General features: G+C 45.8%; 1 protein-coding gene across 1 annotated transcript in view; it reads left to right on the top strand.

The window, feature by feature from the left end:
- The window catches only part of ELP3 (elongator acetyltransferase complex subunit 3), a 210,073-nt gene that overhangs the window by 90,257 nt on the left and 94,909 nt on the right, over window positions 1-24,907 (top strand). Inside the window, exon 8 of the mRNA XM_040348125.1 lies at window positions 4,248-4,409. Within this exon, the coding sequence (XP_040204059.1) occupies window positions 4,248-4,409 (162 nt within the window). The remainder of the gene's footprint in view (window positions 1-4,247; window positions 4,410-24,907) is intronic.

Here is a 24,907-nt window from a genome sequence, read left to right as displayed (position 1 = left end):
ATGGGGCATGTAATGAGCCCCTGCTCGCTCGGTTCCACTCTCCCAACACTCCTCTGCTACTATTGGATCAGATTGCAGATCGCAACATCTGATGATTCGGCCATCTGATGCTCCGGGATTCGAACTACAGCTATGTGCCGTTCGAATCCAGTTGTGATAGCTCAGAACAAACACCAGGCAGGCTGTATGTAAGTTCAAACAAGATGCACACACACTTTTATACATAGCAGTTTGAACACCCTGCCCCCAACAACCACTTTCCTATTGGTCAATTGTAAAGTACATTGTAGTTCTCAATTAGGTCCTCTTGGCCATGCAAATGAGGACTTGAAACAGGGTCAGCAGGGATTGGTCCGATGGCTTGAATAGGAGGACTGATATGTGTAATGAAACAGAAGCCCCAGGGGTTAATTAAAGTACCTAAACGGTCAAACCCAGAACAATTATGATTATTATACAGGATTTATATAGCGCCAACAGTTTACGCAGCGCTGTACAACATCAGGGAAGACTATATAGTTACAATACAATTCAATACAGGAAGGATCAGAGGGCCCTGCTCGTTAGAGCTTACAATCTAGAAGGGAGGGTCAAGTGGAACAGAGGGTAGTAGATGTGGGGGGTGATCAGATGGACAAAATTAAAATACAGTTGTTAGATGTGGGTAGGATAGGCTTCTCTGAAGAGGAGGGTTTTTAGGGATCCTCTAAAAGCTAATAGAGAAGGAGATAGACGGATAGTTTGGGGTAAGGAGTTCCATAGGCTTGGAGAGGCTCTGGAAAAGTCCTGTAGACGAGCATGGGAGGAGGTGATGAGAGAGCTAGAGAGCAGGAGGTCTTGAGAAGAACGAAGAGAACGATTAGGTTGGTATTTAGAGACTAGGTCAGTGATGTAGCTGGGGGCAGAATTGTGGATGGCTTTGTAGGTCGTAGTTAGTATTTTGAATTTAATTCGTTGGGCGAGCGGAAGCCAGTGGAGGGATTGACAGAGAGGAGTAGCAGAGACAGAGCGGTTGGTACGGTGGATAACAATGATTTTCTTCCAGACCATGGAGCCGTCTGGAGGGGGGGTTAGCCTTAAGACAGGGCAGAAGACCCCCCACTGTGTAATAGACTCGAAGGAGAAATACTTCAGTATTCCAAGGTTCATGACAGGGCACATAAAAGCTGACGGGTTATTGCCGTCCTGTACTCTATCCAAAATGGGGGGAAAAAATGCATCTCATACAGTACAGAAAGAGGTATAGTATTCATAGGGTCTTAGTATTTATAGGCTCATACATTCAGGTTATTGGGGGCCGGCAAAGCTTTTTAGGACACGTCCCTCCAGGTCATTTCCCCTATAATCCTGCCCTATTTTATGAGTCCTTTGTTTGTTGCTAGTGTCCCAAGGTGATGGACCTTTTTCTCCTTTGCGAAAAAGTCACCCTTAGCTTGACTAGATATATTTTTTTATCTTCGTATTCTTCAAACCATAATAAATCCTCCTTCGTCAGTTAGTTTCAGTCTTCTACCTCAAGGAAGACCTAGTCCTCCCATCAGTCTACCTCCAAACCACAATGTCTTCTAGTAGGTAAAGATGACCTCTACGCATCCTACCCTCAGGACCTTGTTTTGAGGCTTCCCGAATACATATTCACCATCACTGGATAGATATGTTGGCTCATCTCATGAGTCTACACTATAAACTTTGAGATTTCTCCAACTCTATTAAGTTTTCACGCCACTGAATTGGCGGGAGATTCTGGTGCACTCTGGCCTTATGCCCCTGTTGTCCACCATTAGAAGTCTACTACTTGGTCTAGTGCATAGAAAGGTTATAGGTTCTACAGGGTTGATGTCCAGTCCTCCTGTGGATGCAAAGCTCTTGTTGTGGCACTCTGGATTTTAGGCTGTTGGCCCTTGTATGGGTTTGGGATATGTTGTTGTCTACTCCTTTTTTATTGCTTGAGGATATCCCATGGTGTATGACAGGGTTTGACAAATTTGCTTGGAATCTAGGAGCCAGCTAAAAAAGGAAGGAGCCAGAAACGAGCCCCGTCCCACCAAGCTCGCGCGCAGAAGCGACCTTCCCCAGACGCCAGGTTGCTAATTCTAGTCGCAATTGCGACCTGGCGCCCGGATTTTGTCGAGCCCTGGTGTATGAATACTCTGCTTGTGTCCTGTATTGTACGATTAAGGCTCTGTTTACACTAGTGCGACCTATAAAGTTGCATGACAAGTCCAAACCCATGTATTTCAATCGCACCCGTTACAATCTATGTGATTAAAGTTGCAGTGTCTTTTAAAAAACGGTCCCTGCACTACTTTACTTTGATGCGACTTGAGTGCCAAGCCTAAAAAAGGAGGAATTTGGGCTTTGGGAGCCCCATACAGGATCCAGGTCACCTTCCCTTCTGTTTCTTGGTTAGTCTGCATTGTTTGCTACAAAAAAGAGGACTCCTGGAGAGGGGTGGTGTGACGGACCCCCTTACTCAAGATGAGTCTGCTGTAAATGCTTCCTCTGTCCAGTACCACACGGTCCGAGACCCCTTAGCCCTCCCATTCACTAGTCATAGCTCAGTGTAGGGTAAAACATCAGACAGTTTAATACAGTGGTTCTCAACCTTCCTAGTGCCGTGACCCCTTGATAACATTTCCAAAGTTGTGGGGACCCCTAACAGTAAAATTATTTTCGTATTGTAGGTTGTCAGCGCCCGGGGCAAGACAAGTAATTTGCACCCCTAACCCACAGACCTTTAGCTCTCCCTGAGTCCCATCCACTTGTACAGTATTTAAAACCCCTTATGGTACATTTTCGGATGTACTACTTCTTTTTTTTTTTCTCCTTTTTCCCTTTTATCTCTCTCTATCCAAATTTCTTGTTTTTTTCCCCCCATCCCGCTCTCTAACCATCTTTCTTGTTCTTTCTCTCCCTTTTTGTTTGTTCCACCCCTATTTTCCGCTCCCTTCCATGTATTCTTTATTTTTATTCCTTCTCTTACTTCTTGGTGGAATGAGTGGATTAGGTGCTCTTGAACAAGGTCACCTGCTGATCTGAGAACTGTTGTGAGGACTTTTAATGGCAACTATAATCACAGGTAGCGTTACTCACTGTGCCTCAGACTTTGTGGCATCTCGTAGCAGTGGCACCTATGCTGGAATCAGGAGATGGGGTCTCCTCCAGCCCCTCCCACTTCACATTCCTCACCAGTCAGCTGAACTCTAGCCCCCCCCCCACCCATGCCGTGAACTGAATGGGCTGCTGCGAAGAGGCTGAGTGGGATGCCACAGGCTCCAGGGACAGCCCAGCTGGGCGGCCACAAAAAGGCAGGGAGACTGGTGCGGGCTTCAAGAACAGCCCAGGATTCGGGGACCCCTGGCAAATCATAATTTGACCCCCAGGTTGAGAACCACTGGTTTAATAGAACCAGAATACAAGTCTTATATACAGTTGAGGAGGAGGTTCCCCCCTTCTGCTCATATTATTCTAACAATACACCTGTAACCAGAAACATAAATTAGCATGAGCTAATTAACTAATCCCTTAAAGCAGCCGATGTGACTCCCTATCTACAATACAAATTATCATGCATATCAACACAGAACTCCTTCATTGCAGGGTTAATTAGCACAAACAATGAGTGAAAGACTCTTTAGAAGCTGTGACAAGCCATACTAGACTCATTTACATCATAACAGACGGGCAGGTGGCTGGAGTTGACATCAGCATCTCCTAACAGTATGTGTCCCAACATTATGAATCGGTCACTATTTCTAATATGGCATATGCAGGGTTCCCAGAGTCTAGTGTCTTGGGGGGACATGGACCTGAATCCAAAGTAACACCACCTCAAGGGTCCCCAGGCATACAGCTCACAAAGATCACTGTTCCCCCAAATGCCAGGGCCCATAATCGGTATGCAAGAGGCTAGCATTCTGTCCCCTCCAAAAGTCTCTGTCCCGGGTGAGTCTGTAACAGGTAGGGTTATAGATGAGGCCGGTGCTGCAGACTATAGATGAGGCCGGTGCTGGAAAATGACCTGGGTATCCCAGGAGGCTGCAGGAATAGGCTCTATATATCCACCTCATCTAGGCAGGAATTGAAGACAGGATGGTTTAAAAAAAAGAAACTTGTAAGCAATTAAATATTAAACTTTTTTTTTTGATATTGTAGAGAGGGGAAGAATAAATGGAAAATGTATCTACTTTAAACTTGGGGGGGAAAAAAAATAATCCTTTGAATATCATGGTTTACCTCTATTGCAGGTACTCGGAGCGGAGCAACACAAAGTGCGTGGGGATCACCATAGAGACCCGGCCAGACTATTGCCTGAAGCGTCATCTGAGCGACATGTTGTCATATGGCTGCACCAGGCTGGAGATCGGTGTGCAGAGCGTGTATGAAGATGTAGCCAGAGATACCAACCGGTATGTAGTGTCTTCAGTCATACAGCAAGGTGGCACCGCAACTGTACAGTCAAAGCTGATGATGATCCTATCCTGTTTCGTGTTTAATTCTATGTTATTATGATGGTGTTTGGATTGTCCACTATGACCTTTGTACCTCTTTACATGATGCGTTTTGGAAAAGGGAAGCCAGAGTATATCCACTAGGGCAGGGCAGGGCTCGACAAACCCCGGGCGCCAGGTCGCAATTGCATCTAGAATTGGCGACCTGGGGCGGCACAGCTGGGGTACCCTGTCTCCGTACGCACCCCACCCTTGCGATCGTGTCGGGCCTCGCCGGCCGGTAATTGAGGCTATGGTTTCTTCTGGAATCTGGCGCCCCTCTTGTGGTGGCCGTTGGTATGACAAGGCAACCAGCAATGCTAATGGAGCTTCCCTGCCTGTTTCCATCTCCTTCCGTTTACTTAGAAGTTAGAACCCCCAAACATTATATATATTTTTTATTCTAACACCCATGAAAATAAAATGGCGGTCGTTGCAATACTTTCTGTCACACTGTATTTGCGCAGCAGTCTTATAAGCGCACTTTTTTGGGAAAAAATACAATTTATTTTATATTGTGAAAGATAATGTTACAGCGAGTAAATTGATAATTGAATTGTAGGAGTTCTCCAGTGATAAGATAATAAGTGAACTGCAGTCTGTGACAGAGAACGCATCCCCCACGGTTGTGCCCAGCCCCCTCTTGAAACCTCACCCCCTACAGGGCCGCCCCCCCCCCCCCCATTTTCTTATGCTCGCGTGCATGAGGCCTTATTGTGCAAGTATAAACTTTTTTTTTTTTTTTACTGTTGAAGCATGGGACGTTTTTTTTACAAATAACGTGGTGTTTATTGAGAAGATTAACCTCTTGACCACTGGGCACTTAAACACCCTTCCTAACCAGACGAATTTTCAGCTTTCGGTGCTCTCACATTTTGAATGACAATTACTCAGTCATGCAACATTGTACCAATATGAAATTTCCGTCCTTTTTTCCCCACAAATAGAGCTTTCTTTTGGTGGTATTTGATCACCTGTGGGTTTTTTATTTTTTGTGATATAAATGAAAAAAGACTGAAAATTTGGTAAAAAAAATGAATTTTTCTTAATTTCTATTATAAAATATTGCAAATAAGTAATTTTTCTTCATAAATTTTGGCAAAAATGTATACTGCTACATATCGTTAGTAAAAATAACCCAAATTAGTGGATATTATTTAGTCTGGGTGAAAGTTATAGGATCTACAAGCTATGGTGCCAATCACTGAAAATTGATCAATTTGATCACACCTGATGTGCTGACAGCCTATCTCATTTCTTGAGACCCTAACAAGCCAGCAAAGTACAAATACCCCCCAAATGACCCCTTTTTAGAATGTAGACATCCCAAGGTAGTTAGTAAGAGGCATAGTTAGTTTTTTGAAGTTGTCATTTTTTCCCACAATTCTTTGCAAAATTAAGATTTTTTTTTATTTTTATTTTTTTCACACCAAATTGTCATTATAACAGGTTATTTCTCTCACATGGCATGTACATTCCACAAATGACACCCCAAAATATATTCTCCTACTCCTCCTAAGTATGGCGATACCACATGTGTGAGACTTTTACACAGCATGACCACATACAGAGGCCCAACACCGAAGTAGCAACTTCAAGCATTCTAGGAGCATAAATTACACATCTAATCTCTCAACCACCTATTACACTTTTGAAGGCCCTGGAGCACCAGGACAATGGAAACGCCCACAAAGTGACCCCATTTTGGAAAGCTAACACCCCAACGTATAATTTATGAGGCATAATGAGTCTTTTGAACAGTTCATTTTTTTGCAGATGTTTTTGGAAAATGTGGAAAAAAAATGAAAACGCATTTTTTTTACACAAAGTTGTCCATTTATAGGATATTTCCAACACATAGCATGTACATAGCAAAAATTACACCCCAAAATATATTCTGCTGCTCCTCCTGAGTATAGCGATACCACATGTGTGAGACTTTTACACAGCGTGGCCACATACAGAGGCCCAACACCGAAGTAGCAACTTCAAGCATTCTAGGAGCATAAATTACACATCTAATCTCTCAACCACCTATTACACTTTTGAAGGCCCTGGAGCACCAGGACAATGGAAACGCCCACAAAGTGACCCCATTTTGGAAAGCTAACACCCCAACGTATAATCTATGAGGCATAATGAGTCTTTTGAACAGTTCATTTTTTTGCAGATGTTTTTGGAAAATGTGGAAAAAAATAAAAACGCATTTTTTTTTACAGAAAGTTGTCCATTTATAGGATATTTCCAACACATAGCATGTACATAGAAAAAATTACACCCCAAAATATATTCTGCTGCTCCTCCTGAGTATGGCGATACCACATGTGTGAGACTTTTACACAGCGTGGCCACATACAGAGGCCCAACATCCAAGAAGAACCATCAAGTGTTCTAGGGACATAAATTACGCATTTAATTTCCTTACAATCTATCCCATTTTTGAAGGCCCTTCATATTTCTAGCATATACATACCAAAAATTACACCCTAAAATACATTTTGCTGAGTAATGAGTAAACAAAATATTACCTGTGGTTGTAGTAGTCCAGTTGTCCACAGGAGGAGAGCCCTGATCCAGGCAGCAGGCAGGGACGTGGTCAGCGTCGGTGAATGGAATTGTCCAGGCAGAAATATTGTCCATAGTCAGTACTGGCAGGGTTACAGTCCAGGGTCAGTGCAAGTAGAGACATTGCCAGCAGTGCCAAAATATTGGTCCTGGTAGTAAGCAGGAACATGGTCCAAGTAGCAGGCCAGGAAAGAAGGGGGACAGGGGTAGAGGCTTCTCCCACCCAAATCTCTTTGAAGCCTCCGGGCAACCAGACCCTAATCCGGGAATGAGAAAACTAAAAAACTATTTTTTTCATCCAGAAAAACAATTCTGGAGCCCCTCACATATGTGAGACCCCTGTGTTCCCACTAGCATAGCAGGGTAAAAGATCAATCCAAGGGGCAGGCAAAAAGCGTGGTCAAACAGTCCAGGGTCAGTTCCAGAGCGGGCAGAAGTAGGTACAGTTTAGTGTTGGACAGAAGAGTAGTCGTATAACAAGCCAGGGTCGGTTCCGGAGCAGGCAGAGGTAGGTACAGTTTAGCGTTGGACAGAAGAGTAGTCGTATAACAAGCCAGGGTCGGTTCCGGAGCAGGCAGAGGTAGGTACAGTTTATCGTTAGGCAGAAGAGTAGTCGTATTTCAAGCCAGGGTCAGTTCTGGAGCAGGCAGCGGTATGTACAGTGGCATAAGAGGTGTGGCGGTAAATGACAATTACGTTTACCATACTTTCCTAATAATTTAGAAAAGAATGGTAACGGCGGAAACATTGATTGAAACAAAGGCCTGGTTGGGAAGGACAGTCAGGGCAATAATATGTAGTGTCTCTTCTAGTTCCTGCTTTGGTGCACACACGGCATCTCTTCTGACGTTTTCGGCCTGATTCATGGGGGGGGATTTTCTCAATATAGTGTCGTTCATGGAGTCTGCTCACGCAATCAGAGCGAATGACATCTGGTGAATCTTCAGGGTACAAAAGGGAGGAGACAATTTCTTCTTGGTAATAAAGATAAGATAAGGGGTTACTTGTAGATTTACGGTAAACGACATAAGTGTTGTAAATGGCCAAACTGAAAAGATATATGGAGACCTTTTTGTACCAATAGCGGCTTTTTCTTGTGGGAAGGTATGGTTCGAGCATCTGATCATTGAAATCGACTCCCCCCATGAACAGATTATAGTCATGAACACATGCCGGTTTTTGGACAGGGCCGTTTCTTTTGGGGATTTCCACGTAGGTGTCATTATGTATCGTTGAGAGCATGTGGACGTTTCGTTTGTCCCTCCACCGGATAGCCAATACTTCTTCATTCCGCAAAGACGCCGTCTCCCCTTTTTGCAGTCTTTCCATAATGAGCCTTTGCGGGAAACCCTTCCTATTGGGTCGCACTGTACCACACGCTGGAGTGCCCATCCGGTGAAGGTTGCGGAAGAGGGGCAAGCTAGTATAGAAGTTATCCACATAAAGGTGGTAACCCTTTCCAAGGAGTGGATATACTAGCTCCCAAACAATCTTTCCGCTGGCTCCGATATATTCTGGACATTCAGGGGGCTGCAGTTGGGTGTCCTTCCCTTCGTACACCCGGAAGGCGTAGACATACCCCGTGACCCGGTCACATAGCTTGTAGAGCTTAACCCCATATCGGGCCCTTTTGTTTGGGATAAACTGCTTGATGCCAAGCCTGCCTGTGAAGTGGACCAATGACTCATCCACGGAAATATTTTGGTCGGGGACAAATAACTGGGGAAATTTCTCTGAGAAAAAGTTTAGAAGTGGCCGAATTTTAAATAATTTGTCCTGTGATGGGTCATTTCGGGGAGGGCACTGGTCGTTGTCATTGTAATGGAGGAAACGCATTATCCTGTGGTATCTGGTTCTTGACATAATGGATGAAAAGACTGGCATGTGGTGGATGGGTTTTTTGGACCAATATGAGTATGATTCATTTTTTTTTGAGAGCCCCATGTTGAACGTTAGGCCTAAAAATAATTTAAATTCCTCCACTGTCAATGCTTTCCATTGATAGGGACGGGCGTAACTTGAATCAGGGTTGTCTCTTATAAATTGCTGTGCATAGAGGTTGCACTGGGCCACGATGGAGGATAATAGGTCTGGGGTAAAAACTAAATTAAAAAAATCAATAGGGGCAAAGTTCTCTGTGTTCACCTGAACACCTGGCTGGGCGGTGAAAGGGGGGATGTTTGCTGCTCCGGAATTGGGGGGAAGCCACGTAGGGTTTTCAAGGGCATAGGGAAGGCTGGCATGGGTCCTAACCCTTTGGGGCTGAGATGACACTCTGCTGGTTATTGGCCTTTGCTGCAGTGGTACTTCATTTCTCCTGGATGGTACTGAGCTGCTAGTTGATGCCACTGTATTTCTGGTGGATGGCTGCGAGCTGCTGGTTGATGCCACAGCGCTACTTGTGGTAGCCTGCTGCCCCATGTCAGAATGCCTTCGTTTCATGGGCACACTTTGCTCTTCCTCTGAATCTGTAGAAGACCCAGTGCTTCCAACCGGTTCATATTCTGAATCAGAATCAGAGAGCTCCCCGCTGCTCTCGTCGGTCAAGCACATATGTTCGTATGCCTGCTGAGTGGTAAAAAACCTTTTTGCCATACTGGTGACTGTGGGCTGTGGTGACAAACTATGGTAGGGAAACTGGAACAGATATGGCTGCACTGATGGGTGCTGATGAGATGAGGCTGGTCTAATGAGTGATGGGTACTGAGGGTGCACTGATGGGAACTGATGAGGGTGCACTGATTATCTGCCACTGATATGCACTGATAACGCGGCGGTGATGAGGATCCACTGATGAGCACTCACTTATGGGCACTATTGGGCACTCTAGTGGCACTGATGAGCGCTGTAGTGGTGCAGATGAGCACTATAGTGGCGCTGATGCGGTACTGATGGCACTAATGTGGCACTGGGCACTGATGGCACCGATGGGCACTGTAGTGACACTGGGCACGGTAGTGGCACTGACGGAGCACTGGTGGCACTGATGGAGCACTGGTGGCACAAATGGGCACTGTAGTGGCACTGATGGTGCACTGACGGACACTGGTGGCACAGATGAGCACTGGTGTAGCACTGATGAGCACTGACAGACACTGGCGGCACAGATGAGCACTGTAGTGGCACTGATGGAGCACTGACGGCACTGGTGGTGCACTGATTGGCACTGATGAGTACTGTAGTGGCACTGGGCACTGGTGTGGCACTGATGGACACTGGCAGCACCGATAAGCACTGTAGTGGCACTGGGCACGGTAGTGGCACTGACGGACACTGGCGGCACTGTAGTGGCACTGGTGTGGCACTTATGGACACTAGCAGCACCAATGGGCACTGAAGTGGCAGAGGTGGCACTGAAGTGGCAGAGGTGGCACTGAAGTGGCAGAGGTGGCACTGAAGTGGCAGAGGTGGCACTGAAGTGGCAGAGGTGGCACTGAAGTGGCAGAGGTGGCACTGAAGTGGCAGAGGTGGCACTGAAGTGGCAGAGGTGGCACTGGTGGGGACTGTATTGGCACTGGTGGGGACTGTATTGGCACTGGTGGGGACTGTATTGGCACTGGTGGGGACTGTATTGGCACTGGTGGGGACTGTATTGGCACTGGTGGGGACTGTGTTGGCACTGGTGGGGACTGTATTGGCACTGTAGGGGCACAGATGGGTACTGTGTGGCACAGATGGGTACTGTGTGGCACAGATGGGTACTGTGTGGCACAGATGGGTACTGTGTGGCACAGATGGGTACTGTGTGGCACAGATGGGTACTGTGTGGCACAGATGAGCACTGCTAGGCACTGCTGGTCACTGCTGGGCACAAGAAAAAACGACACTCACTTTAAAATGTCTTCTCTCCTCACACTCTGTAACAGGGTGAGGAGAGAAGAGAAGAAGACCTTTGAGTGACCTGTTTTTGTTTACATTTTGATCGCTCCCTCATTGGAGGGAGCGATCAGGTGGTGAAGAGCCGCTTTCATTGGCTCTTCACCGCGATCTGTGTTGCGCCGGGTCTCCTGGACCCGGCAAGCACACACACTCCCGCGAGCGCGCCGCAGGACGCGCGCGAAACACGGAGGTGTACGAGGACGTCCCAGGGACGTCCTGTCACAATAACTCGGCTGCGCTGTAGCAGTATTTCTGCTATGGCGCGGTCGGCAAAAGGTTAAGAGCAGTTTACAGTACATACATAAACATTACATCCATAACTAATAGCCTGGGACGTTGTTAGAAGAATTTACCAGCCATGGTCTCAAAGAGGTTGAGAAACACTGCTTTAAAAAATTCACTTTGCATAGCGTAAGGAAGGTTTTTTTTTAGGGCTGTTACTGATTACAATTTTCGTGTTTGATCTTTTTTATCGATTAATCGACTAATTTCGATTAATTATAACGCACATACATTTTTCGGATCACCACCATATATAGTCCCCACTGTAATATCCACAGACATCTCCCCCCACTGTAATATCCACAGACATCTCCCCCACTGTAATATCCACAGACATCTCCCCCCACTGTAATCCACAGACATCTCCCCCCACTGTAATCCACAGACATCTTCCCCTACTGTAATATCCACAGACATCTTCCCCTACTGTAATATCCACAGACATCTCCCCCACTGTAATATCCACAGACATCTCCCCCCCCCACTGTAATATCCACAGACCTCTCCCCCCCCCACTGTAATATCCACAGACATCTCCCCCCCCCACTGTAATATCCACAGACATCTCCCCCCCCCCCACTGTAATATCCACAGACATCTCCCCCCCCCCCCACTGTAATATCCACAGACATCTCCCCCCCCCCCACTGTAATATCCACAGACATCTCCCCCCCCCCACTGTAATATCCACAGACATCCCCCCCCACTGTAATATCCACAGACATCTCCCCCCCCCCCCCCCACTGTAATATCCACAGACATCCCCCCCCACTGTAATATCCACAGACATCTCCCCCACTGTATAGGAAGATTAATGCTTGTTTAGTCTTACCAGAGAAGCCGGCCGAACACGAGCAGTTGAGGCCGGGTGATGACGTCAGCGCGCCGCTCTAGGCTCACCTAGGCCGCCGTCGGGTGGACCAAGATGGCCGTCGCTCTGGGAGCTAGGCCGAAGCCGCGGCCTTTCCTATGGCTGAGACGGCAGCGGAACTCCAGATCACGTGGCGTGCTGATCCAAACGGGTCACCATATGCGGATCACGGATCATTTACGATCCGTTGCACCACTAGTACCGATCAAAAGAATTTACGATTAATCGAGGAATTAATCTTTAATTTCACAGCCCTATTTTTTTGCCACCTGTGTCCTATTGCGGAGATTTCCTTTCACTTCCTGTCCCATAGCCAAACAGGAAAAGAGAGGAAATCTGAAAATTAAGATATTCCTTAGGGACCCCCAGGTCACCTGAGCTAGTGTCCCCATAGGAAGATTATTTTCTCTCTTACTTTTGTGGGGACAACCCCCAACATTTGGGATTTTCTTTCACGTTTTAATGATAACAGGACAAATAGAGAGGGTGAAACGGGAGCGCAGACAGCAATAAAAGCTGATTAACGCTTTTAAAAATAATAATAATCAGTTTCATGATTTAAAAAACAGCAAAACAGTAAAGTTAGCCCAATTTCTTTTTGTATAATGTGAAAGTTGATGCAACGCCGAGTAAATAGATACCTAACATGCCACACTTTAAAATTGCGCACACTCATGGAATGGCGCCAAACTTCAGTACTTAAAAATCTCCATAGGCGACGCTTTTATTTTATTTTTTTACAGATTACCAGTTTAGCGTTGGAGGTCTTGTGCTAGAATTGTTGCACACGCTCTAACGCACACGGCAATACCTTGCATGTGTCAGTTTAACAGCGTTTACATATGTGGGCGCTTCTGAGCCCGAGCTACCGGGGACAGGGGCGTTTTTAAAATATTTTTCTTTTTCTTTTTTTTCTTTTATTTTACTTTCTATTTTTAAATTTTGACACTTTTCTTTTACATTTTTCTTTTTTTGATCACTTTTATTCCTATTACAAGGAATGTAAACATCCCTTGTAATAAAATGGGGGGTGCAGTGGCGCTTGCTAATAACCAATGATCAATAACCAAGTGCTCAATTATAATGATATCAAAATGATGAAAACTATCCAGATTAAAACTAGATAATAACGTGAAAGTGTTTCACTTCTAATTTCTTGTCCCACCTGACATCAACGCCAATGATGAGGGCGATGAAACAAGTGATATTAATGAGATCCAAGGTGAATAAATATTAACCATCAGATAGTAACATCCAGAATAAAATAATATCCCAAGGTGGTTAAATAAAGTGAAAAAAGTCCCTTATGTAAGTGGAACCACAAGGTCCAGCAGATTAATTATATGTATAGATCTCAGTGCACACTCATGCAAAAATTAATAATAAAAAGTGCTAAAGTACATAAATCAAAGTGAAAAAGTGCTCCAAAAAACAGTCCAAAATATAATTAAGGTGCTTATAACAATGATCCCAAAGTGCATTTGTGCTTAAAGATAACTGCAATCCACTGCACGATCCCTCAGTGTGGCTGTGCCAAATAGAAAGCAGGTGATTCGTTTTCACAAGCCCCTCACCTCAAGATAGGCTAGATTATGTAGTCGGTGAAAACAAACAGTCTGTGTATCAGGATATCTCGGCCGCGGGCGGAGATGACGTCACCGGCGGCTCTCCTCCTTTCTGACGCGTTGCGTGGCTGTACACGCCACTTAGTCATAGGATCCTACACAGACTTTTTGTTTTCACCGACTGTTTTACATTGCCCTCATGTGAGTGTATTTTAATATATATCATTGGCGTTGATGTCAGGTGGGACAAGAAATTAGGAGTGAAACACTTTTTCACGTTATTATCTAGTTTTAATCTGGATAGTTTTCATCATTTTGATATCATTTGAGCACTTGGTTATTGATCAGTTGATCATTGGTTATTACAGGGCTCGACAAATCCCGGGCGCCAGGTCGCCATGGCGACTAGAAATAGGGTCCTGGCGACTTGGCTTGGAAGGGGGGGCAAAAAAAAAAAAAAACGTTTTTTTTTTGTGAGCTGGCGCCATCTGGTGGTGAGCCGTTGGTATTACAAGTTATTACCACCAGATGTGTAAGCTGGCGCCATCTGGTGGTGGCCGTTGGTATTACAAGTTAAGCATTACAAGTTAAACAGCAATTCTAATGTAATTTTTCACTATTTTCACTGCCATCTTTTTCCCTCTAATTAGAACCCCCAAACATTATATATATTTTTTATCCTAACACCCTAGAGAATAAAATTGCGATCGTTGCAATACTTTCTGTCACGCCGTATTTGCGCAGCGGTCTTGCAAGCGCACTTTTTTGGGAAAAAAATTACACTTTTTTTAATTAAAAAATAAGACAACAGTAAATATTTTTTAATATATGAAAGATAATGTTACGCCGAGTAAATTGATATTCAAATGTCACGCTTCAAAATTAAGTCTGCTCGTGGAATGGCGACAAACTTTTACCCTTTAAAATCTCCATAGACGACGTTTAAAAAAATTATACAAGTTGCATGTTTTGAGTTACAGAGGAGGTCTAGGGCTAGAATTATTGCTCTCTCTCTACCAATCATGGCAATACCTCACATGTGTGGTTTGAACACCGTTTACATATGCTCACGTATTTGTTCGCTTCTGTACGCAAGCTCGTCGGGACGGGGCGCGTTTTCTGGCTCCTAACTTTTTTAGCTGGCTCCTAGATTCCAAGCAAATTTGTCAACCCCTGGGTTATTAGCCAGCGCCACTGCACCCCCCATTTTATGCTTGTTACCAGTGCGTGAGCACTATTTAGTTGTGGCTGCTGCTTAGTTTTTAAAATTCCTATTTTAATTGTTTAATTTATTTAATATAGGTTTTAGTGCCCTGGTCAGTGTAGTTTTGCGCATTAGTTCCCCCCCCTTTTACATATCCCTTGTAATAAGAATCGTGTTTGACAGGTCCTCTTTATGGAGAGATGCAGGGTCAATAAGACCTCACATCTCTCCTTACGGCTGAAAAGCATGAGGTCGGAAAAAAAAATTCAGATCTCATGCTTACAAGCTGTTTACAACCGCGGCCCCGAACGTGACGTCATAATGTTGCGCACAGGCCTCCGACGGTCAAAGATGACTGGTGACTATCTGGTCACAGGAAATCTCTATGGTCATCATCCGGCGGTGGCTGATTCTTTCTCCGAGTCGCGGATGGCACGAGAGAGCCCGGAAAAGTGGCGGGGGGGGGGGGGGGTCTCGAGGGGTGTCCCCTCCCGTCGCCTGTAAGAATGATCAGGTGGCGGAACTGCCGCTATAATCGTTCTTATGGTGCACAGAATCGCCAGCTGAAAACAGGGTCATCTGAATGATGCCTGCAGCTGCATGCTTTCTTCAGATTTTCCCACTGAAAGTCAAAGATGACGTCCTTGGGCTGGAAGTGGTTAAAGAGGTTGTAAACTGTACCTGTTTATCTGCAGTCTTCTCTTCTCTACATCTGTTCAAAGTGCAGAACTTCCCCTTTCACACTTCTACGACTTTTACCACGATTTTGGATGGCAAAATCGTATGACAAGTCATTCTTCATGATTTTCAATGACTACCATTCATACTGGCATGACTTTAAAGGGGTTGTAAAGACAAACATATTTTCCTCTTAAATTAAAGTCTTACAGTAGCTGATAAAGTAAAAAGTAATGTTTTGCATTATAACTAGTTTGATACCTGTTGAAATCGAGCCGTTTTATTCACCTCCAGCACTCCTGAACCATTATTCTCACTGACTTCCTGGTTTGTGGTGCGCATTCATTCTTGCTACATCACAGCCTAATGGGAACTACAGTTCCCATTAGGCTTGGCCTCCATGCCTGTGAGGGATAAGAGAGCATCTTCACCCAGGGCTGTAGTCATAGGGAGGGGGTGAGCACATTCTGCTTTCCACCATGCAAAACAGCTCAGATGCTGGTGGAAAGCAAGAAGAGGAGAGACAGGAAATGGCATTTTTAAACCTGCATTACTGTATTTTGGAGGTCAAAAGGAAAAACGAGGTAAGTGATATTTAAATTCTCTAGCTTACAGCAATCAATTGATCTAATAAAAAACAAACCTTTAGTGTTCCTTTAAGTCGTGCCGACTTCAAAGGAGTTCCTGCATTACTTTTTTTCTGAAGTCGGATCAAAGTTGGATTCCATATTAACAGATCTGACTTTGGCATGCGACTTGTGCATGAAGGGGAACTCCACGTAATTTTTTTTAGAAAAAAACGGCATGGGTTCCCCCTTCATGAGCATACCGGGCCCTTCGGTCTGGTATGGATTTTAAGGGGAACCCCCCCACGCCGAAAAAACGCACCCCTACCCCAAAGCACCTTGCCCCCATGTTGATGAGGACAAGGGCCTCTTCCCGACACTACACAGGTTTTTCAAAATCATTTATTAGTCAGCTCCGGGGGTCTTCCTCCGACTTCTCCGCTCTCCGGTGGTCTTCTTCTGACTTCGGGGGTCTTCTCCGCTCTCTTCTTCTGCTCTCCGCACTCCCCAGTCCTTCTCCCGCTCTCTCGTGCCTTTGGGGCTGGCCACCGCTATCTTCTTTGAAGCTCTTTTACTAGTGGCAGACAGCCCGGTCTTCCTCGTCACCTTGAATGAATGAATGAAAAAACTTATATAGCGCGGCACATGCGAACTGAATCGCTTCTGGGCGCTTGATGTTTCGTGTCTCATGACATCAAAAGAGCAGAGTTTTGATCTGTCTTCTGAAAGTCAGGTGGTTTTCCTCCAACCGAATGCTGGTTGGTAAAGCGTTCCATAGTCTCGGACCTTGAAAAGCAAACCTTCTTTCTCCTTTGGACTTGTATTTGGTTTTTGGCACCTTGACCAGATTTTGGTCAGTGGATCGCAGAACGCGATTAGAATTGTGAGGTTCTATCTTGTCGCAAAGATATTGCGGCGCCTTCCCATGGATGCACTTATGTGTCAGGCAGAGTGCTTTAAATACAATTCTGTCTTTTACTGGCAGCCAGTGAAGGGTTCTCGGCGAAGGTGAGATTGATTCCCATGTCCTTTTCCCAGTCACCAGTCTGGCGGCCGTATTCTGTACGACTTGCAGACGAGCGATTTGGTACTTTGGGAGCCCGAGGTAAAGGGCGTTAGCATAGTCCAGTCTGGAATTCACGATTGTTCCCACCACGACTGCTACGTCTTCTTTGGGGATAAATGGAATAAGTCTGCGTAGTAGGCGCAACAAATGGTGCGATCCGCTGACTACTGACCCTATTTGTGCGTCCATTGTCATGAAGGTGTCAAAAATGACTCCTAGACTTTTGACTTTGGAGCTAGGGGTGATGATTTGGCCCAGAATGGGCGGCGGTGTCCAGGTTGTTGCCAGTTGACTCTTTCGGCTGGCGTGAAACATAAGAAGTTCTGTTTTGGAACTGTTGAGTTTAAGATAACTCTTAGTCATCCAGTTTTCTATTGAAGAGAGACATTTCTCTAAACTGAGATGATGATCCTTTTTGTTGCAGATGCGAAAATACAGTTGCGTATCGTCTGCATAAGAGTGATAGAGTAGTTCTTGGCTACTGATAATATCAAAGAGAGGGCGAAGATAGATGTTGAAAAGCACCGGCGACAGGGGGGATCCTTGGGGGACTCCACATGGCACCGTGCATTTTTCCGACGTGAAAGATCCCAGTTTCACTGTTTGTGATCGGTTTTCAAGAAAGGAGGAAAACCATGGTAAATCACCTTCTGCGACTCTGGCTACCTCGGCCAGTCGCATCAGTAACATTTTGTGGTCTACTGTGTCAAAGGCTGCGCTTAGGTCCAGCAGAACCAGGAGACAGGATTCTCCCTCGTCTGCGGCCTCGAGGGCATCGTCCCATATTTTGAGTAAGGCCGTTTCTGTCCCGTGTCCGGGACGGAAACCTGATTGAAATGGATCGAGTAGATTGTGGGTATCCAGATGCTGTTGCAGCTGTTGTACCACTACTTTCTCCATTATCTTGGAGAGAACATTTAGGCCTGTTATGGGGCGGCGGTGAGTTGGGTCCTTGGGATCCAAGTTAGGTTTTTTCAGGATGGGCTGGATTGTGCCCTCTTTCAGCAGGGATGGCACTATGTCTTCCTTAAATGACTGATTTATAAGCTGTGTGATGGGAGGCGCCAGAATGTCGGCGCATTCCTTCAGCAGCTTGGTGGGAATGATGTCATTGGGTGCTGTGCTGTTCCGCAACGCACCAATGATATTTTTGGTGGTATCTTCCCTCTTCTTTTCTTCCGATGTTGACTCAACGCTCCTCCCCGCTGTAATGCCGTAATGATTTATATAGGCCTCTTATGACATCACAGTCCCAGCATGCTCCGGGTGGTGACGACATAAGGGGGCGGGATAGGACTCAGGAGGGGGCGGCACTCGCTCGTCCCTACCCCCTTTCCTGACCGGCCGGGCTGGTGCTCGGATAAGGGTCTGGTATGGATTTTGGGGGGGGGGACCCCATGCCGTTTTTTCGGCGTGGGGGGTTTCCCTTAAAATCCATACCAGACCGAAGGGCCCGGTATGCTCATGAAGGGGGGAACCCATGCCGGTTTTTAAAAATAAAAAAATTGGCGTGGATTTCCCCCTAATTATTGGGGTCCCTGCTCATTAAAGTCGTACTTCAAGTTGTGGGGCAAAGTCGGATCCACAGTCGTATGACTGTCTTGTCAAAATCACGGCCACAAATCGCTGCAAATTTCACAAGTGTGAAAGGGGCCTAAAGCTTGTCTGAACTTTTTTGGGGGGAGCAGAGAGAGAGAGAGACTGGGTGGAAGGGACATGCCCCTTCAAACAGGAACAGATTGGAGGCTGCCAATCGCAGACTGTGTGCTGAAGCTCCCTCCCCTGACCCCTTTTAACACTTGGTGTCAGGAAAACTTGTCAAAAGGGATGTATGCTGGAAGCAGCAGGCAGAAATGACACTTGGTGCTCTGGATAGAGACAAGTAAACCCTATAGAGCAGGGGTCTCAAACAGGCGGCCCTCCAGCTGTTGTGAAACCACAAGTCCCATCATGCCTCTGCCTGTGGGAGTCATGCTTGTAACTGTCAGCCTTGCAATGCCTTATGAGACTTGTAGTTTTGCAACAGCTGGAGAGCCGCCAGTTTGAGACCAATGCTATAGAGGGATATGCTTTGTTCATATTTCATGTCTGAGGTCTACAACCACTTTACAGCTACCCAATGGCTGGGCAGGTTTGTTTGTTTCCCTACCCCCAGCCTTTAAAAAAAGAGAAAAAAAAACTATTTTTAGAAGGTTCCCTATGGACAAATGATTGTTCCTTCTAAATGGTGGGTGATCATATAACGTCTATCGTGCAATGAAATGAGATGCACATAAAGAGCAACCACAAACTCTTCAAGAAGCTTTCCCTGAGCTCCTTGCGTGTTCCCAAGTGATCCGGCATTGCCAGTAAAAGTCTAAATACAAGCAATACTGATTCCTTGGGTAGACGCTTTGTTCTGGTGTCATCCATACTCAAACGTCACAAGTGCGATCTTTGCGTCCTGTGTGCGCCCTACCTTCATCTTCGGCGTTTTTTGCTCGGCTCGGCGCCTGAAAAGTTGTTTTGCTGATGCTGGCTGAAGAGTTCTGGCCAAAAAAAAAATAATGGGAAAAAAAAAATCTGCCCACGCGGCGAGCGAGTGGGCGGGTAGAGATGGGAGATAACCGTCCTGCCAAGGCGCTGCATCGGCCTAATCAATAAATCTTTTAAGCGTGAGACTTGTAATCCTGACTTTTCACGACCTCTATTATATTACTGCCTGTCCTTGTCACCGGCACACCCCCCCCCCCCCCCCCCCCGGCAGTAATGTTTTCTAATTCCAGCCACTTCTCTTCTGCTGTCGGTGGGAAAACCAGTTTTGGTGCAGGAAGCTATATATATATATTGGAAGTAATATACACAGTTATCATTCTATCTGACCTCTGGCCTTCCCTTCAGTCTTGCAGAGTTGTACCGGCTCCTCTCCAGGACTGAAATTAATTATACCATATATACTCGAGTATAAGCCAAGTTTTTTAGCACATTTTTTGGTGCTGAAAATGCCCCCCCTCGACTTGTACTCGAGTCACCTTTTTGCGCCTGATTTCCCGGAACTTGGGGACCCGGGAATGACCGGCTGTAGGTCCCCTGGACCCCAAACGTGGCACACATGTAGCCCCACTCTTCCTCTACAAGTTTGCACAGTTTGTTCTCCGGGGAACCTACGGCCGGGGAGCACCGATTTTTTTTTTTTTAAGCCAGGCACCCCTTCCATAGACTCCCATGTTAAACTTTAATTTCTCTTGTGAATTTGGGGACCCGGTACTGGCCGGTCGCAGGTCCCCTGGACCCGGAACTTAGCACACATGTAGCCCCATTTCTCCTCTACAAGTGTGCAAAGCTTGTTGTCTGGGGGACCTATGGCTGGGGAGCACCCATTTTTCAAAGCCGGGCACCCCTTCCATAGACTCCCATGTTAAATGTCAGTCTAGTCATGGGCACGGTGAGGCATGCACATGGACACGGTGAGGCAGGCACATGGACACGGTGAGGCAGGCACATGGACACGGTGAGGCAGGCACGGTGAGGCAGGCACGGTGAGGCAGGCACATAGACACGGTGAGGCAGGCACATGGACACGGTGAGGCAGGCACGTGGACACGGTGAGGCAAAGTGAGGGACAGTGAGGCACAGTGAGGCATGCAGATGAACACCCTAGGCTTATACTCGAGTCAATACGTTTTCCCAGTTTTTGGTGGTAAAATTATGTGCCTCGGCTTATACTCGAGTATATACGGTACTCTGATATCACTGCACACTGTGAGCTTCTCTCAATGTGCATTAGAAGCTGCCGCATAATTTAGCCCTTTCCTCTCCTGTCCCCGGCCTGCCCCTTTCATTCGTTGGATTTTAGCCCTTTCAATCAGCATCACGTGGGGGAAATAATTATTTGATCCCCTGCAGATTTTGTACGTTTGCCCACTTACAAAGCAATGGGTATATTTTATCTGAGAGAAACGGAATATCAAAAATCCCAGAAAAAAAAACACGATACAAATGTTATAAATTGAGTTGCAGTTCATTGAGTAAAATAAGTATTTGATCCCCAAGCAAAACATGACTTTGTGTTTGCCAACAAGGGTTTCTCCACCAAGTACAGAGGTCAGATGTTTCTTGTAGTTGGTGATCAGGTTTCCACACATCTCAGGAGGCATTTTGGTCCACTCTTCTTTAAATCCTGAGGCCCCGTACACACGAGAGGATCTATCCGCTGGAATTTATCCGCGGATCAGTTTCAGCGGATAGATCCACTGGTGTGTATATCCGCGGATATATTTCGGGCCGATGGATTTCCAGCGGATAAAAATTTCTTAGCATGCTAAGAAATCTATCCGCTGGAATCCAGTCCAGCGGATTGATCCGGTGGTCTGTACAGACTCATCGGATCAATCCGTCCGATTCCCTCCCTCGCATTGCGTCGTAATGATGCAACGCATGCGTGGAAGTCCTTATATTACAGCATCGCGCACGTCGCCGCGTCATCATCGCAGGGACACGTCACCGCGGAGGGAATTCCGCGCGGATTTTGATCTGATGGTTAGTTTCCAGCGGATAATCCTCTCGTGTGTACGGGGCCTTAGGGTTTCTTGGCTGTCACTTGGTAACTCGAAGTTTCAGCTCCCTCCATAGATTTACTATGGGATTAAGGTCTGGAGACTGGCTAGGCCACTCCATGACTTAATGTGCTTCTTTTTGAGACACTCTGTTGCCTTTTTAGTATGTTTTGGGCCATTGTCATGTTGGAAGACCCATCCATGACCCATCTTCAGTGTTCTGGCTGAGGGAAGAAGGTTCTCATCAAATACATGGCCCCGTCCATTGTCCCCTCAATGCGGCAAATTCGGCCTGTACTGTTGGCAGAGAAACGACCCCAAAGCATAATGGGCCAGATTCACAGAGATCTGCGGCGGGATAACGTATCGTCTTTACGTTACACTGCCGCAAGTTTTCAGCGCAAGTGCCTGATTCACCAAGCACTTGCGTGTAAACTTACGGCGGTGTAACGTAAAGCCGTCCGGCGCAAGCCCGCCTAATTCAAATGGGGTGTGTACCATTTAAATTAGGCCGCTCCCACGCCGAACATTCTGCTCCGTGTGAAAATTTCCCGCCGTGCTTTGCGCGAAATTACGGCACCCCGACGTATTTTTTGAACGGCGACGTGCGTTACGTCGTTTCGTATTCCCGGATGTCTTACGCAAAAAAAAAAAATTAAAATTTTGACGCGGGAACGACGGCCATACTTTAACATGGCTGTTCTAAATGTAAGCCATGAAAAAGCAGGCTTATGTTTGCGACGGGAAAAACCGACTAGCGACGACGTAAGAGAATGCAACGAACGCACGTGGATCGCCGTAAACCGCTAATTTGCATACCCGCCGCTGGAAAACGACGCAAACTCCACCCAGTGGCCGCCGGAAAATTACACCCAAGATCCGAAGGCGTACGCCTGTCGGATCTTAGCCAAAAGCCGTCGTATCTTTGTTTGTGAATTACAAATAAAGATACGACGCGGCAAATTTGAAAGTACGCCGGAGTATCAGCAGATACTCCGGCGTACTTTTTCTGTGAATCTGGCCCAATGTTTCCACCTCCGTGCTTCACTGTAGGGATGGTGTTCTTAGGGTCATAGTCGGCATTCTTCCTCTGTACACGTCAAGTACAGTTAATGCCAAAGAGCTCAAGATTTGCCTTCACCTCCTTCATCTAAAGTGGGGGCACGCTAATACAGGAGGTGTGTTGCTGACCAGATCACCAGGTGAAAACAGAGGGGGGAGAAAGCCTAAAAAAAGATCTAATGATCGGTAAGCTGCAAAATATTACATTTTTGGTTTGGGTTTATTACTGCTTTAAAGTAGACAGGGCATTTGTAGTTTACCCTGCCCTTTTGCCGCCCCCCATTGCAATTGTTGGCAATTCCCCGCTGTCAAAATGACAGCCGGCAGTTGCTGTGTGAATACTGTTTTTTTTTAAAAGCGACAATTTTGAAAAAAAAAATGAATATTTTTTTTCTTTTTGCTGTAATAAATATCCCCCAAAAATATATATATAAAAAAAAGTTTTCCTCAGTTTAGGCCGATACGTATTCTACATATTAATAAGCGTTTTATTGATTGGTTTGCGCAAAAGTGATAGCGTCTACAAAATAGGGGATAGTTTTATGGCATTTTTATTAATATTTTCTTTTTTTACTAGTAATGGCGGCGATCAGCGATTTTTATCGGTACTGCGACCTTATGGCGGACACTTCGGACACTTTTCACACATTTTTGGGACCATTGGCATTTTTATAGCGATCAGTGCTATAAAAATGCATTGATTACTGTAAAAATGCCACTGGCAGGGGAGGAAGTTAACGCTAGGGGGGCGAGGAAGGGGTTAATTTTGTTCCCTTGATGGGTTCTAACTGAAGGGGGCGTGGGACTGACTAAGGGAAATGACAGATCGCTGTTCATACATTGTATGAACAGACGAACAGTAATTTCTCCCCCTGACAGGACCGGGAGCTGTGTGTTTACGCACACAGCTCCCGGTTCTCGCTCTGTAATGAGCGATCGCGGGTGCCCGGCGGTGATCGCGCACGCCCCTAATGGCTGAAATGCGAAATGACATATACACACGTGATTTCGCGCAGCCGAGCCGACCTGCCGCCGTATAACCGTTATATGGCGGCTGGTCGGCTAGTGGTTAAAGCAGACAGGACATTTGTAGTATATCCTACCCTTCTTCCCCTCCCCATTGCACATGTTGGCATTGTCGGCTGTCAAAATGACAGCTGGGAGTTGCTGTGTGAATACTGGTTTTGGGTTCATTACTGCTTTAAAGTAGACCGGGCCATTTGTAGTATATCCTGTCCTTCTGCCCCTCCCCCTTTGTACTTGTTGGCAATTTTTTGCAACTCAATAATTTCCCTGTGGGTTTAATAATTTCCCTTTTGGAATTAATAAAGTATTCAGATTCTGAATTCCCAACTGTCAAAATGACAGCCGGAATTTGCTGGTTTTGGATTTATTATCGTTTTAAAGCAGACGGGGCATTTGTAGTACATCCTACCCTTCTGCCCCTCCCCATTGCACTTGTTGGCAATTCCCAGCTGTCAAAATGACAGCCGGGAGTTTCTGTGGGAATATTGGTTTCGGGTTTAATGTTACACTAACGATTTATACAAACCATTTTTCCTCTGCTTGCTTTTGTAGCATTAAAATATTGCATTAATATCACACGAATGTGATATTTTAACCAGCAGATTTGATTATATTTTGCGTACTTTATGCCATATACCATATATTTATCACAACTGTTGCCTTAGGAAAACCTTAACGGAAATTAATTTATTTTATTTATTTATTTTTTGTTTGTTCCCAATAAAAAAAAAAAATATTTTGTATTAACCACTTAACGCCCGCCGCACGACTATTTACGTCCGCAAAATGGCACGGACAGGCAGAAGGGCGTATATATACGTCCTTGCCTTCTAGCGGGTGGGGGGTCCGATCGCTCCCCGGAGCTGAAGAACGGGGAGAGCCGTATGTAAACACGGCTTCCCCGTGCTTCACTGTGGCGGCGCATCGATCGTGTCATCCCCTTTATAGGGGAGACACAATCGATGACGTCAGACCTACAGCCACACCCCCCTACAGTTGTAAACACACACTAGGTGAAGCCTAACACGTTCAGCGCCCCTTGTGGTTAACTCCCAAACTGCAACTGTCATTTTCACAATAAACAATGCAATTTAAATGAATTTTTTGTTGTGAAAATG

The sequence above is a fragment of the Rana temporaria genome, chromosome 4 (assembly GCF_905171775.1).
Source record: "Rana temporaria chromosome 4, aRanTem1.1, whole genome shotgun sequence".
In the NCBI taxonomy this organism is placed as follows: domain Eukaryota; kingdom Metazoa; phylum Chordata; class Amphibia; order Anura; family Ranidae; genus Rana; species Rana temporaria.
This window is presented reverse-complemented; position numbering and strand designations above follow the sequence as displayed.